Source organism: Stegastes partitus, unplaced genomic scaffold (assembly GCF_000690725.1).
Source record: "Stegastes partitus isolate 25-593 unplaced genomic scaffold, Stegastes_partitus-1.0.2 Scaffold142, whole genome shotgun sequence".
Taxonomy (NCBI): domain Eukaryota; kingdom Metazoa; phylum Chordata; class Actinopteri; family Pomacentridae; genus Stegastes; species Stegastes partitus.
The window spans coordinates 114,983-132,311 of record NW_007577873.1 but is presented as its reverse complement, the minus strand read 5'-3'; the positions used below and the strand labels follow the sequence as shown (position 1 = coordinate 132,311).

The 17,329-nt window shown below is 38.5% G+C and overlaps 1 protein-coding gene across 5 annotated transcripts in view; it reads left to right on the top strand.

Moving 5' to 3' along the window:
- The window catches only part of dnmt3aa (DNA (cytosine-5-)-methyltransferase 3 alpha a), a 62,367-nt gene that overhangs the window by 30,418 nt on the left and 14,620 nt on the right, over positions 1–17,329 (top strand). For all 5 annotated transcript variants that reach the window (XM_008279017.1, XM_008279015.1, XM_008279014.1 and 2 more), the window contains 4 exons: positions 12,426–12,629; positions 14,231–14,389; positions 16,307–16,414; positions 16,985–17,132. In XM_008279017.1, coding sequence (XP_008277239.1) covers positions 12,426–12,629; positions 14,231–14,389; positions 16,307–16,414; positions 16,985–17,132 — 619 coding nt within the window. The remainder of the gene's footprint in view (positions 1–12,425; positions 12,630–14,230; positions 14,390–16,306; positions 16,415–16,984; positions 17,133–17,329) is intronic.

The following is a 17,329-nucleotide window of genomic DNA, read 5'->3' as shown; positions in this document are numbered from 1 at the left end:
GTGTGTGTGTGTGTGTGTGTGAATTTGCTCTGTCAGTCAGTTGAACTGCATCCAGCTGTTAACACTCCCATCAGGATCCCATCTCACTGCTGTCTGAAGGAAACCTGGAAACTCTGCAAAGTCGTTTCCATTTTGGGATAAAAAAATCTGGCATGGTTTCATTTCATGTCCGCAGCCAAGAAAATAAATACTGAGTGGGTGTGTCGTACACTCTTCATATTAGAGTGTGCCCCCTTTCTCCCTTTAACACCAGTTTAACCTCTTCTTGTGCTGTTTTTATTTAACGAGGTGCTCGCTGCGCACTTTCAGCTGCAACCTTGTTCTGACCTCTAACCGCTCGATGCAGCATGCAGTCAGATGCATGATCTCCCAAAGTTTTTGTTACAAGATTGGATCAATAATGACTTTCATATGGCATAATAGGAGGATTTTAAAGGTGTTCAAGTTTACTCTCAGTATTTCTTGCCAACATTGTGTGCTTCAGGCCTTGAGGACAAATGTGTTTAATGAATTTCCCTCAAAGCTGATTGTTTTAGTATATTTTAAACATGCATAATATACATCCTTGCTTACATCGACTTTACATAATTTAACAATTCAAATAATTATTGTTAAATGATGCTGTATTTCTTATCTCTGCCACCTTTCAGCCTCTCTAAGCTTGATTCACACTTCGACTTGGAATCTACAACATATCCGATGGGTTCACTCTTTTATGTATTTTCAGTAAAAGCAACTGTTCGGAAACACTTATTAGGAAAAACTCCAACATGATCCACTCCACTTCAGGCACCTTTGCATGAAGTACACAAAGAAACTCAACACAATGGCATAGAAGCCCCACTGCTACTTAACGTTTTGGCGGGGTAATTGTAGAGTGACAAAGACACACCAGCCCACAAGTATAAATGCTCACAGCCGTGCAGGCCGCTTGCATCGTCTACGGCGTAGGCTCTGTGCAGCCTCGATGCAGGAGTATAAATCAAGCTTTAGGCTCATTGTTTTGGCTTTACTTTATGGTACATTCTCAGTGCAGCACCAATCAAACATCGGACAGAGTTTGCAACTAGCTGGTGAAGAAAGTTAAACATTTAGCAGCTTGGATTTGGTGGAGACCAAACCAAAGTGAAAAGCAGAGAATGTTTGATTTTTTTTAGCAATAGGTGGCCAGAAGCATGACTCAGAATGAATCTTGTTTCATATCTGCTCTATATAAATCAAGACTGTTTTGTAAGAACTGATCTAAAACAAATCACTGACACCCACAAAATTGTTTACCTTGTGGGAAAAAGAAGTTGCTTACTTGTTGAATCACTAACACTGTTTTCAATGTAAGAAGATGCTTTCAACTTCTTTTCAGTAAAACCTTTTAACATTCAAAACCTTGACTGGATATGTGTTGCAGATATCTGTATTTCTATTGTTTCTTGTCAAAAAGAGCGTATTCACATATCCACATCATCACCATTATTGCAAATGATGCCACTTTACAGTTCATGTGCACCGGGTTTCTCATGATAGTTATTTACGATTAGGAGTTGTGAGTCCAGTTTCAGATTTCTACAGTTTATTTCATAATAACAGTCATATCTCTAGTTCAAGATGTCTTTACCTCCCCTCACTCTATGAAAGCTATATTTCTCTTTCAAGGTCCTAAATTAAGTTTGATTAGTCAAAGTGATGTTGCACATGTCTCAAACTGGACTTCTGTTTAGTCAAATTGTAACTATACAGACATCTTTCATTAGCGTTTTGACCAGACGAAATGACATGCAAATATCAGACTTACAGCAGAAGTCATGGCAAGTCAGAGGCAGCTTGTTCTTCAAACATATGGTCTCACTGTAACATAAAACCATATGGACAGTCGAAACGCCGCAACCGGAACTGCATATGACAAGACGTTTTACCGCCACGTCAGAGCCGCCTGGGCTCAGAGTTCTAGTAAATTTAGACCACAAGTCTCTAATGAACGAAGCACTTATTCGCCACAAAGTCCTTGCCAATGAACTCTTCCTATCTTCCTATTTCATGGCATTTTGTAACAAACTTATCCACCACGGCAGCGACCATTACTCCTGCCAACACTGGTTAAATACTTTCCTGGACTGATACCCAACCGAACAACAATTTGAACTAGATAGATAGATAGATAGATAGATAGATAGATAGATAGATAGATAGATAGATACCTGGGGGTATAGGGCTTTCTGTGTTGCCACCCCCACCTGGTCATTTTCAAATCCAAACTAAAAACTCACCTGTTTCGCTCTGCTTTTCATACTTAAACCTTCAAATTGATATCTTTTGTGTGGTTCTACCTGCTTGCTGGTATTTTTGCTTAGTCTATTTTTGTATTAGTTGCTTTTATTGTTCTTTTATCCTGTAAAGCGTCTTGGAGTTTTTAAAAAGCACCATACAATTTATTTATTTATTTTATTTATCCCTTTGGGGAAATTCAAGAAACCTGGTGACTTGTCGAGGATGGGAAGTATTTGCAATGCTATGTGACTGTAACAACTTTAACAAAAGTGCCTGCTTGTTGTAGAGGGGTTTTTTTTGCCCACTAGTGGCCAAAAAGTAAGTTAATGCAGCTCTAAAGAAGAGTTTTTACTGGACTCAACTCTATAATGTACTGCTTGAAAACTCCCACCATCTCCCAATATTCAGTTTATAGACATTATGTCAGCTTCACTTAATTGTCCTTCCTGTAACTCTGAGCTGTCTCCTGTCTCGCTGTATAACATTCACATCGTGTGTGTGTGTGTGTGTGTGTGTGTGAGGTCCTGACCCCTAACACATCCTATTGCCTTGTCAACTCAGAGGCTTACCTAACCTTTGACCCCGGTCCGTGTACACACCTCACACGTACACCTACATAAACACGGACCTGAATTTGTGTGAATGTTGTCATCACTCTTAAAGCCCCGGGGCTACCAGACATAACTCTACACCACCGCTCTCTGTCCATGTGTGTGTTGTTCACCTAAACATCTGTTAGGTGAAGGAGCCAGTAAATCACACACTCCAGTGCTGGCCAATCAGAAGGGAGGGTAACGAAGGCTGGAGGGCGAGTGTAGTCGAGGAGACACACACAGAAAGGAAAGAGTAGGAGGAAGAGGAGGAGGTGAGAGAGAGACACACCAAGAAAATGACAGAGAGGAAGAGAGCCAGGGAGGAAGGGTTGCAGTTGCAGAGCTGCCATGTCCGGCCTGTAAGTGATTTAACTTCTTCTCTTCCGTATGTGCACATGTTGCAGAAAGTGTTTAGACATGTATGCCCGAGTTCTTCTTCCGTTTAAAATGGGAAGTGATGCAAGCTGATTCGGTTGCCAAGTTGTTTCGAGGCAAGTTTGTTTTCACGCTTGCTGCCTGAAGCAAAATTATGTTTAATTCAGTTGTTTTTAATGCTCTCTGGTGGCTTGCGTAGTGTATGTAGTGAAACATCTGAAGGGGAGTTTGAATTGACTTAATGGAGGTCATTTTTGTTTACTTGTTTGTTTTGGAGGGAAAGGGAAGTGTTTTGATTAGCAGTTTGAAAGCTTTTTTTTGCACTTTTTCTACAGGCTGGAAGAGTATGCAAATGACTCCCTGCTATGTTAACCCTTTAACTCCCACCTCCCTGCTGTTTTGGTCTATCTAAATAACATGCACAAATGCATTAGACTCAATGATTGCTACTTTCCTGATTACACATTTTCTGGATTTACAATGATCCAGCTGAGCAAATCACAGTTTAAGACAGTTGTGTCCAACTTTTTATGGCTTATGACAAAACAACCTCTACTTGCACAAAAAGAGAAAAGATTAGAGGGGAATCTAAAACAAAAGGGATAAGTTAGTGTTGAATCAGGGTTTTCTTGGTACCTCTCCAGTTTATCTTGAAACCACTGATATAACATCCGTACATAAAATTAAGAAGTTAAAACCAGAGTATTAATTTTCTGCACAATGACTTGAGCATTTTGACAATCCATGCCAGCCTTCTTAAGTTGTGCATTTTTGCTTTGACATTATATCACCTAAATAGAGTATGTTCCATAGTACTATACTAATAGCAGTTTGTGAAAACTCAGTACAGCTGTAGCATCCCACTGGTTGAAAAGTTAGTAGTAAATGGTTAAGTATTGTACAAGAACACCAAGCCACCAAAGTATGACTCTGCAGAGTTAATGTCAGGCTTGGTACATTTTGGTTTTGTCCTGAAACAGACAGACGTTTTTGATCCATGTTATTACAAGTGGTAATTCTGTTTTCAGTTTATTTGTTTCTGTGCTTTTTTGTGTGGATACGATTATACATTTAATCTAACAGTCTAATATGGTAATAATTAGGAAACAACACCAAATATGCATTTTTACACTGCAGAGTTAACTTCAAGTGAAAGATTTGTTTGCAAGTTTAAAGCATTTCCTGTTTTTTTAGTCACTGGAACAGCATGCAAATGGTTATAAATATGTTCCTAACTTGAAAACAACACCAAACCACCAGTACAATATTACAGAGATTGTTTGGCCTATTATATTCGAAGAGGTACATTTTTCTGTTTACTTGTCTGTTTGGTTTTTGGAAAATCAAGGCTCAGATTAGGTTTAAATTTAAAATGTTTTCCACTTTCATACTGGCTGAGTAGGGATTCCAAAGTCTAGCTAATCAGCAAAACAAAAAATAAATAATAATACCAATTTACAGCTTTGCTTTTTTGGGAAGAGGATTAGCATTAAAAAGAAAAGTCTTACACTTTTTCACTCATCAGAAAGACCTGCAATCAGCGATCAAATATGTGAATAAGTGCAAAACATCAACAAGACATGGAATATTACACTGACGGGATAACAATAGATTTAGTACAGACAGACATTGTTTGGTTCATTTTGTATTACAAGAGTTTTTTTCCCTGTTTACTGGGGATTGACTCGTATTAACACTTTAAAATGTATTCATTTTTCTTGCAAATGGCCTCCTAATGTGTACAGAATTGGAAAACACCACCAAGTCACTAAAATGATTGTGCTACAATCTGGTGAAAGACTTTGTTATTGTCCTTTAACACCCATCAGACACATTTTGTTTCATGCGTTTCCCTATACGAGACCTGAGGAGAGCTTCATGGAAAACACTGATTGTTTTTCATGTCCCACGGCTGCAATCGATACTAATGAAAGTCACTTGGTGTGTTGCCTATTGACAATGTGAGAGAGGGTCTTAACTGCTCTTTTAATTGTAGTGTGTGTGTGTGTGAAGTGTTGGGCAATGTGGGGTTCATATGGAGGTCAGGGTCAGTCACGCTCATAAAGGGGGCGTGGCTTAAGAAATGGCTCATTGGTTAGGTCATGGGGTGAGGGGTCAGAGATCAAGGGGGCGGCACTAAGAGTGAAAACACTGACCAGGCCACGGGGTCCATCAAAGTTCAAAGTTGTAACTTAGAACATTACAACCGCTCTCTGTCTTTCTGCCCCCCTCCTGCTTTTATTTGTCCCTCACATGAAAACGCACATCAGCCTTATAGCATCTGCACATTCCAACGTCTTGTTACTGATTCCAAGCAGTTCCAGAGGTCGCTTTTATAACAGCATGGCAATAACAACCAACATCTTACCAAATATTCCCACTTACATTACCTGCAGAAGCTACATTGTACCCGCTGAACTCTTCAGTATGCTGTATGTGACATTAAAAACATAGTTTCACAACACTCCAGAGCTCTTTAGAACAGCTTTATAATGTGTTTTAAAATCCCCACATGGAGTTCATTTTCAGTTTACTAGTTTTGAACGATACCATGGCTCATTAAAAAGGATATTTGTTGGAAGAATTTGAGGACTATTTCTTTGACAAAAAGACTTGCAGAGAAAGATGCCCTAAGAAGCCTAATATAAAATTAAAAAGTACATGGCTGTGTGATGAAATTGGGGGAGCAAACATGGTGGTTAACCCAGAAAATGTGCGGAAACCTTGAACAAGGTCCAACAAAGTGGGAGTCTTCCAGTTTAAATGCTGCCAAGTGGCCTAATTACTATATGTTTTATAGGTTAGTAGGTAATTTAAAGTCTCACCATCATCACACTTACTTACTGATTTCAGCATCTACAACTTAGATAGTTAAATACACAGTTGTAAAACTGTGAGAACCTAAATTTTATACTGATGTAGAGTCAGAGTTTGTGAGAGGTGCTTTGGTTGCCTTTGAGTCATCTGACAGCTGTGTGGGCAGAAAACAAAAGACGACTCCAACACACCTTCTGTTGCACTTGATTGTATTGGCCTGAGGTGAATCTGTAAAGTGTCCAAGGCTGATCAGAAGCTGTATAAATATCTCTCATTACAGGCTATAGGTACAAATCATTTGCTTAAATATTCTGTTCTTCGTTTTATTTTTATTACTGATGATATTGCTGATAACAAAATCCCATAATTATACTTGCTTGTACACCGTGTTCCCGGTATGAGCTGCATTTAATACCTTAAGGACTTACTGAGTGCACGGGATTTCTTAATGTTTGTCAAGGCCTGTTTATCACTGTCAAGCTTTTAATGTGAATGCCCAAATAGAAAAGGGTGCAACCACTCAGCTGTAGACTGTGATTATTTTTTAAATGTATTCTTTATTCACAAACAAAAATCCTGAATGAAGCAAACCATTATAGAAGCATTTTTGTAAGACTTTACAACCTTGAATGTATGTTTAAAAAAAATAGCAGTTATCTTGTGTAGTCATTGCATCGAGTTATTCATTCACCACAGTGTGAGTATAATCAGACAGCAGTGATACATCCTTTTGTGCTTTCTGAGGACTGATCTTTGGTGGCATGAAGCTGACCCTTCAGTTTATTTCAGACCAGAGCTTTGCTTTCACAGAAACCCAAGCAGATGAATACAGATTTGTCTGTCACCAGTGAGTCATCTTCATCCCTGAAAGCAGCAAAACTTCCTGGTGGAGTGTTCAATCAGCCAATGTTGCCAGGCAACAAACACAGTTTCATCCAGTAAGCAGGACTTTGGCTGATGTTCTCTTAGCAACACGAGTCAGGTCCAAGTCCTCTAATGAGATGATCCGGTCCAGATGCTGACTGAAATGATCAGGTTTCTTTCACCACAGCAGCAACACAGTGTAGCTGAGATGAAGTGAAAGCCTGATGATTGCTGTGGGAAAATCAGGTCTTTGATGAAGTAAATGGTAACATTTACTAACACGTGGAAAAAGGAGTATAGCGAAGGGTATTCGGTTCATTTAGGTCATTTTAATGTGGATTTTTTTTATCCCTGCAAAGGCCTTTCATTTATATAAAGTTAAAACATACAGTTTAATAAATATGAATCAATGAGAAGGATGGATCTGCATCCATGCTAGCAGCTCTGTGAGGCTAAACTAATACAAAGCGTAGCTGCAAGCTAAATGCTAACACCAGCATACTAACATGCTCAAAGTGTCAACATTAACATTGATGATGACTGATTTAAACTCATACATTGTTGATAATGTAAAATGTACTGTGAACACAATCATAGTTTCATTATGTTAGCGGCCTAACAGTTGCTATACAACGATAGCACAACTGAGGCCAATGGGAAAGTTATTAGTTTATTGATTTTGTGTCATAAATCAAAGTAAATTTCATACAAGTCATCTGAAGACATGCACATATTTAATTACAAAATCTCATAGTGGCCCATCAGAGAGATAAGAGACATTTTAATAAAAAGAGAAGAGGTCTGATCACATGAATGTCTGTTCAACAATTTGTTCTCAGTCAGTAGATATTAAAAAGTGAAATCTTCATGCAATCCATCCAACATGTCTGTCCTTAAAGCTGCACTGTCAGTATGGCTAAAAAGTTGAGAGTGAAATGACAAGAATGCCTAAACAGAGAAGGAAGCAATGTAAATATCTGCCCCACACAAGTTAAAAAAAAATAAAAATTCAATTCAATAAGTGTAGCATGAACACAAAGACTGTGCAAAAGTTATAGGCACTTGTTTTATTGTCATAAAACACCAAAAGTACTATATGATGTTCCAAATTCATTGTGCGGCATGACAGCAGCCACAAACATACTGCCATAGTTGTAAAGAACTATCTTTAGCCACATGAAGAGCAAGGAGTCCTGCAACAGATGGTATAAACCCACAGAGCCCTGGACTGAGCATCATGGAGCCAATCTGGAATTATATGAAGAGACTAAACACTGAGACAGAATAAATCCTATGCAAAGAACTATGCAAAGTTTCTCCAAGATGAACCACCTTCATGGTAACTTTACTTTTAGTTCCTAAAAAGTTTTTGCTCAAGCCTCCCGTGTTTTGTAGAAACCGGTGACGACATATGGAGATTCCCTTACAGTGCACGTGAGTGTGTGTGTCGGTCTGTGTGTTTGTGTGTGTGTTTTGTCTATTATCCATGTAACAGGCTGATTAGGATTTTATGAGGTCAGAGGTCAACAGGAGCGAGGAGAAACGACCTTCTCACCTCCGGGTCAAACTGAGGAGAGCACTGTCACGACCCCACACTCTCACTTTTAATGTTCCTCTTCCACTTGAATTTACGCCTCCAGCCCTCCCTCTTCCTCCTCTGTTACGTTCTACTTTTCTTTCTTCCTGGAGGAATGTGTTTTTTTTTCCCCAGTCTGCTTCAAACATTCATTACATTACATTATGGGTTTCCAGCTCAGCAGGAGCAGAAACCAACTGGTTCTCTCCAGTGTTCAAATATTTTTAGGTCATGAAAATGCTGTGGAGGAGTCATGGGATCTTACATGTGGGCCACAGTGAAATTCTTGCACTGTAGTAACCAGTTAGGTCATGATTATTTTTAATTTTGTCTCCTTTCTTTTTTGTTTCTGAGAGCTCAACTTTCAACCACGTTACTGTGAGTTCTTTTAGATTTGAAATATTTGATTGCATTTCTGCATATAGCTGTTGCTGATAATCAGAGGTGGAAAATGAGTTGACTTAAGTGCTCTACTCTGTTGTTTTGCATTATGCAGCTGAACTTGAGTACTTGTGTTATATGTGTATACTTTTATTTCATTTTATTTCAGAGACTAATATGCAAATAGTCATAGTTACAAATTATTTGGAACTTTTTACGCACAAAACATATGATGAACTTTGAAAATATAAAGTCTGGTTACACATTAAACTCCACCATGACGTGATTTAACCAAGATTAAAATGCTTGATGCCTGATAGGGCATCAGTAATAGTAACACAGTAGTGTTGCCATCTGATGAGTACTATTGCTCTTAATGGTTAACAGAAATAATTCAGCAGTTTGGAAAATGTTCTTCTCTTTCACTATGAAGTTGCAGCTTGCAGCTAGTTCGCTTAAATCAACAATTTCCCTGAGGTACTCTATCAAAGGGATCAATAAAGTTCTATCTAATCTAATCTAATCTTAGCATATAATCAAGTCGCTGGTATTTCTACAGCACACATTTTCCAGTAGAAAAATATTACTGGCACTATAACCTAAAAAAAAAATCAGTGTTGTGATGTGAATTTGCCTGAGTAATTTACATATTAATGATTGAAAACCTACCAAAAATGACATTACATACAGCTTTACCTGACTATAGTACATATTACGACTGACACCCTACAGTATTATTAACTACTGAGATCAACCTGACTCATTTTGAATAAAAGTTATGACTGTAGAAATCCACGGAGTTTCTGGATCCAAGCTTTTTTTTTTTCATTTTTATTTTTTATTTTATTGTATTTATTTTTGGAAGCAGCTAGCCTGGCAGTGTCCAAAGAAAGCAAACAGTATATAAACACACTCTACTCTTGTTTGTTTGTTCCACACAGAAAGTGAAGGGTAAAAGAAAAAACAGTTGTGTTCACATTTAGCATATTGATCTTCCAAATAAACTCTGTCTGCTTGTGATAATGTATTTGTACAGGTACAGAATAGTATTTTATCACAGACGGTGGTGTAATGAACTTGAAAAACTGACTTTGACTAGAAACTCTGACCTTCCCTATCTTCTCTCTGTCTTCTTGTCTCCCATTCAAAGTGCTTCACTTACTTTCTGTCTGTGTTGTATTCTCCAGCCTTATAATATAATCCTATTTACTCTCCGGCTCTTTGTCTTCTCTCTCTCTCTCTCTCTCTCTCTCCTTCCTGAGTTGAACCCATTGAACTGCCTCCCCACCGCACCCTTTCTCCCAACTCGCTTCCTGTTTAGAGGAACAATTAGAGGATTGTTCCTCCTGCTCAGGGCACTAAGGCGTTGATTTAGAGCGACCACCACATCAGCTGGAAAGACCCACATAAAGCATCACTTATGAGACCTCATTGAAGGACAGTGTTTGTCTGTAGACCAGCAGGAGTAAAGGAAAAAGGTTGTAGTAGATGAAGAAACACATAAAGGGAGACGTATTTCTCAGCAGGCGCCGGCGTGTCAGATCTGATCAATGACAATAATATGCAGGAGAGATTGTAGCTGATGTGATAGTTGACAAAACGTCCATTTTGTGTTCAATCTCTGTCTGTTAATCATACTTTTAAATAAGGCTGGACTCCTATTGATTTTTATTTATGTGTATTTATTTGAACCGCCTTTTAATCATGTGAACCTCAAGCACTTTTGGGGTATTTTTCTGCTCTTGTCACTTTTTTTACTCACTGTGGGATCATTTTTCACTGCAATATAAAGTACTTCACCTATATGGAAACAACACAACCAAATAGAGAGAGAACTCAGAAATGTCTTCTGTGCAGTATAACTTAAAGTACAAAAATTGGAAAAACATTTTGCCAGCAAGCGTTACCAATAAAACACAGTGTAAATGAGTAAACACGGCCTGCAGTTTAGCGGAAAAGTCACTGAGCTTTTGTCACATGACAGCTGATTGCAGTTACCAATGACATCTGAGTCGCACTGGATAAAATGATTTTATTAAAATATCCAGATTTCAAGCTTAGATTTGATTAATTTTTCCAGTGGAACCAGAAGTCACACGTGATTAGTTCAAGGACTGTCAAAAGTTAAAACAATTCATCCTGTTTTTAAATTGCTGGCTCAAATAAATGGTGCAACTTTGGTGTTTCTTGTAAAGATAACATTTTGGTTTGGGGTTTATAGAGTTAAATTCTTCTTATTGAACATCGCCAAACTATGACAATGTACATCTATTCTGGTCACAACAGTGATTCACACTTGGCAGCACATCTGGGCATGCATGGACAATTATTACTGCTACTCTGGCAAAACTACTGTTGTTGTATGTCTATGGGTTTGTTGGGCTGGAGAACCTTTGTGCACTACTTTTGTTATGAATGTGTTCTAAAAGTTCCAAAACAAAATCAAGGACATGTTCTGCTAACATATACACAAAACCCAAAGAAAAGCTTCTTAAATTGTAAGATTCTTTTTTGCTTCCATTTTCCTCAGACAGTGTTAGAGTGGAAAACTTGAAGTTTCTTGTGCAAAAGACAAACTAAACTAAAGAAATGCCTTTAAAATTATTATTGTTTTTGATAGTTGCAGTAGAAAGTAGAAAGCATTGATTGGGTGATGGTTTCTAATTAACTTTTTGGATTTTTTTGTTTTTTTCTTTGACCTGCCAAACTGCATGTACAGCCAGGGACCTTTTTCACATGTCCTACCATCTTTTCAAGGGTCAACTTAACAATACAATAACAATAATAATGCCCACAAAGCCCTGTGATAGACTGGTGACCTGTCCAGGGTGTCCCCTGCCTTCGCCCTAAGTCAGCTGGGATAGACTCCAGCCCCCCCGCGACCCTAGTGAGGATTAAGCGGTGTATAGATAATGGATGGATGGATGCCCACAAAATAATACACATGTTCTTCAATAGTCAAGTAGCGAATGGCAAAAGATAAAGGGCAAAACCCCCAGAAGCTATTCTAAATGTGTAGTTTTACTTTATAAAAGACTAGAATGAGTAATCCATTATCTAATCATATCAGCCCTGGTGGAGGAGGCTATGTGTAGGTGTTTTGCCTAAAGGAAAATCTGATAAAAACTCAGCCATTAATCATGAATTCTGTATTCTTGGTGGTAGGAAATCTAACATGTTCGTAATAATACTTTTTTAACTTAAAATTTCTGTTTGCCTTGACGTTAGGCTCAGATAAGGTCAGATATGCCAACGACTGCTCCTACAGCTAAGGTTTATTTTCAGGACAGAATAAATATTCACTTAAAATGAAAAAGAAGCTCAATTCAAGTCAGTGTGTTGCATAGCTTGTTTCTTTGCACTTTATTCTACATTGAGTGGCCCTGAGTGCTGGTAGAGCTGTAGTTTTATAACTTGGTTTAAACTTAATATCAGTTCAGTTCAATTTGGGGGAATTTTATTGTAGACAAACCGTACAACATCTAAAATGCTGACAGACAGATGGAGATCTCTAAAATTAAAACTGTTGCTCATTGCTTCGTGCTGTTCTTCAACAGGCAGAGCGACGGGCCTACAGAGAGGCAGAGATAAACATGATGGACGACCTATCAGAAGCTGACTTTCAAAAAGAGGAGGAGCCTGCCAGCCCAGCCCCTCCCCCCTCGCAACAACACACAGACCCCGCCTCACCCACAGTCGCCGTGACGCCCGAGCCAGTTGCCAGGGGAGACCAGGCGACGCCCAGTGAGATAGAGTACCAGGTGAGACGGTCACTGCTTCTGGGGTATTCTTGACTTCAGAAACAGGAGTTGACAAAATGTTCTCACCAAAAGCTTCATTAGCACCTGTTCTGGAGCTTTAAACGGGATCGTCCTCAGTAAAAGGAGCAAACATTAACTTTCAGGCTACTTTAAAGCCATGATAGGAAGTCCCCATTGGGCTCAACAAAATGTAAATGTGTCTAGTTTCCTAACAACTGGACGAACTCCATCCGCTCGGGAAGATCATAATTGATATAAGATGGTGATCTAATCTAAAGCTCCAGGGGCGCCACAGCGGCTCGTCCTCAGTTTGAGTCTGGCTGGAAGCCTCTTTCTCTCCCTCCTTTTCTGTCATCACTCTACTGGCGCTATCTAATAAAGGCATGTAGTTGAATGGGTTCGGCTCAGATTATACATTGTTTGACAGCACAATGCCTCACAATTCAAACCATGTAGATCATTTTAAGATACCAATACCACAGGAACAATACTTCCTTACTCTGTAATTGGAGTGATACACAAAAAATACTGTATTTTTTATTTATTTTACTTTTCATGTCTTTTATTTTGGCACATATTTGTTAGATCACGCTGTGGTATTTGTCCTAATAAACCGCTGAGTCAGCTAGTAAGACAATGCAAGTCTGGGTAATGATCAAAAAGCTCAGAGTGTCTGCAAACCATGGAATTCAGTTGCCTCAAAAATTGCATTAAAAGTGTTAAAAAGTCTCAAATTTCATTTACAAGGGTCTTTAGTCGTTTTTCTTGCCATCTGTGGAAAATCACATTTGTTTCTATTTCTGTCATAAGCTCAACTTAATCCATTCGTTAGTTATTTACCATTTACCAGGCTGCTGACAGGTCGAGACGCATTATTTATACCCAGACAAATAAGTGCCACCCTACCCCATTAATATAGGACTTCCACAAACATTCTTTTGCATTGTTTTGTGTGTTTGTAGTTGTTTTGCATATTGGTAGAGTATTTCTTTCTTCGTAAATCTAACTAAGCTCTGTGACTTTCAAACAAGTAGTATTATTTCATAAAGGGGCCCAATGGGTCAGGAGGCCTTGTTTAATAATTCGTACATGGCTCCAGCTCACAAAAATTAATTCATTAAACATCTGGAAAGTATGAAGAAAATGTGTTAACCTACAAAGTAAATAATTGTAGACGTGATTGTTTGTTTTCCATCATTCTTCAACCCATTTGACACTCAAAAAGACATAAAATTATGTTTGATGTGGTATTAAAAAGTGCAATTTAGTGGCACTGCCGAAACTCTGTAACTGGAAAATTAACATCTTTAGTAATTACTTCAGCTTCCTGGAGATTTAAAGATGGATAAACCTTTGACAAAGTGCTCTTCAAAAAGACAAATGACTGATGGAAAGGAAACACAGAATGACACGTTAATTAAATTTACAAGACCAAATATTCACTGTTGACACTAACATTCAGTATCAAATGTTCAGTTGGCTCATCAGTACTTAAGACATTAGTTTTTTGTTGTTTTTTTTTATTGTGCAACATGAGCACAGGGTGAACTCTCTGTCTGTGCTGACTTGAGCACCACTGTGTTTCCTGTGTTTGCTAACAGGATGGCCGGGGCTTCGGCATCGGGACGCTGGTTTTTGGGAAGCTGCGAGGCTTCTCTTGGTGGCCCGGCAGGATCGTGTCCTGGTGGATGAGCGGCCGGAGTCGAGCTGCTGACGGCACTCGCTGGGTGATGTGGTTTGGTGACGGAAAATTCTCTGTGGTGAGCATCATTAGTTTTATGACTACACTGATCCTGTGCTGGTTTAGTGGTTGTTACATGCCCAGCCTGCTCATATCAAAGACTGATGCTCAATGTAAAAGGAAACAAGTCCATTCCACAGAAAGAGACAACGTCTGCTGTTACTATAGCTGCCAATTCTGGAAGGAAGTAATTTGGCTTTAATGCAATCAATTATATTGTTTAACACTTAAACTCATTCTACTGAGCTTCTGCTTTTGTGGATAACAGCAACCACATACAGAGGCTGTTTTCAGATTTCCACACAACATTTTAGTCGATTTTATTCAGTCTTTAACAGCTATGCCCGTTTCTCAGAGTTAATTCAGCAACTGGATGCAACTAAACGTCCTTCAGCTAAATAAAGAGAAGGCTGATATTATTCATTTTGACAATAAAGAAGGAAGGCTGGTGCTTAGTTCTTATCTTGTGTTCAAGAAAGATTTAGAAAAGCCTGTTCATCTTTCTGTTTCTTGTAGAGTGGACTTCTGTTTACTAGCCTCCCCAGTAAGACTGTTAGACATTTTGCAAATCATTAAAACTGATGTTGCTAGAATATTGACAAACGTCAAGAGGACACATTAATCCTATTCTTAGATTCTTGCGCTGACTTCCAGTTGAATTTAAGGCCGTAGTTATTGTTAGTTATTGTTTGGGTCTCTCACTGGTCTGGAACTAAAGTATGTCTTTGCTGAGTGCAAGCCTGGTTAGCTACAGTGGTCCAGAGTTAAAACCACACATAGTAAAGTTTCCTTTAGCCATCGTGTTGTCCACTGCTGGAATCAGCTCCTCTGATTTATTCTATGAATTCTGACTTAAACTTCTTTTTACTTTATCCTTTCATTTCCCTTGCTCTGATTTGCATTTTAAAGATTTCATGCAGTTTATATTTCTTTTAAACACTTACCCACTGAACCTCAAACAGTTTCTGGGTGTTTATTGGCTCCTGTCACATCATTTTTCCCTATAGTATAAAGTCCTACATCTCTGTGGAAGCAGCACAACCATGACTAGAAGTAGAGAGAACTCGACAAGAGCATAAAACATGAAAAAAAAAGAAAAACATTAAAGTTTAATTTCTGTCATTATTTATTTTACACAAATTGAGAAACTTGAAATCAGCATATACAACATTTTTCACAGTGGTACAGGTGTTATCAATACTGTAAAAAAAATGGTAACACTCCATACTATAGATATTTTATGGCTTTTAAAAAATTCTTTTCCTTTTTAATCTCTTTCCATACTTGTCTTCTTTGTGCTCTGTGTAAACACAGACTGCAGTTCAGCTGAATTCACTGAATTTTTGTAACCTGAGTTTTTTTCTGAATCTTGTGCAAACATTTTATATTTAGCAGGCTTTTAAATGAGACATGTAAAATACGGTGATTTTCATTAGATAGCCGAATTTTAAGCTCAGATTTAATTCATTTCCCAGACGAGTATAAAGTCACACGTGAGTCACCCAAGGACCACGAGAAAGTTAAAAATCTGATGATGACTTTCTGTTTTTACAGTGTGTGGCTCTGATAAATGGTTTAATCTCAAAGTAGCGAACCTCCCAGCAGGTTTTAGGTTTCAGAGGCTTTGTATAAAGCACCTTGACTTGCCTTTGTCTATGCACTGTGTTTTGCCTTAATTCAACTTTTCATTTGCTCTTTGCAGAATATTTCAATGAGTCCTTTTTGTTGAAGTTGATCAAAGATAACCTTGATTTTTTTTGTTTTTCCTTTAGACATTTTGGAATTCAGAGATTAGTAAAATAAGACAAATGTGTTCAGCGAGCTTTTGAGCCATTTTATCCTAAAATATGCACTTGTGGCACCATCACCTGAATTAAGAATTTCAAGGTCTGCTCTTTCCTCAGATGATTTATGGCTTTCCTGTTTTGTTTTGCAGGTTTGTGTGGAGAAACTGATGCCTCTGAGCTCTTTTTCATCTGCCTTCCACCAGCCAACGTACAACAAACAGTCCATGTACCGGAAAGCTATCTTTGAGGCTCTGCAGGTAACCAACCCACTCTGCTCCTTAACGTCATAGAGTGGGTGTCAAATTTTAATTGCTTTTAAAACTTAGGGATTTTTATTTTTTATTTTTTTACATTAATAGATTTATTACAAATCTCTCGGGATGAAATCAAACACCAGAAACCCCAAAAATACAAATGTGCAGGTGTAGAGGTCATTCTTCTCTTATGTAACGAGATCTGGTGATTTACACTGATGCCAGTTGGTGCTTTGCATTTGTGGAGGTGTTTGTTCTCATCTAGCTCTGCCCACAATTTATGTGGTAACATGTGGGTATGGCAACACAATCTATAATTTTGTGGGTTATTTTTTCAGTTTATTTCTTTTTTACTTGCAAGTGATACAGAACAGCTTCTATGGCGCCCACTGTGTTTTTGCTTCATCTTGTACAGCATGAGGATAAATAACATATTGATGGTTTTTATTTTGCATGTTTCTACTTTTCATATCACATGACAGACAAAGTCCAATCAGTTTTTTCTAGACAAATATGTTTTTCTATTTCTGATCATACACATAATTAGATTGACCTGGATGTGTCTCTGTTTAGGTGGCCAGCGTGCGGGCGGGGAGGCCAGTGCCTTCCTGTGATGCGAGTGATGATGCAGAGGGGGTGGATCTTCAGACCAGACAGATGATAGAGTGGGCAATGACCGGCTTCCTGCCCGCTGGTCCGCAATCATTGGACCCTCCAGAGGGTACGCAGTCTTCTCTCTAGGTCACACAATGACACACACACACACACAACCTACATCATTTAGTCGACTGCGATCGCAAAATTACCTGCTTACTGAACGGACGTTAGAAATTCAACTGTGTTCTATGCCGTGCATTGTAGATGCCACATTAATGATAATGATGAGATGTGAACCAGCAGACAAATTTCATGCCATTT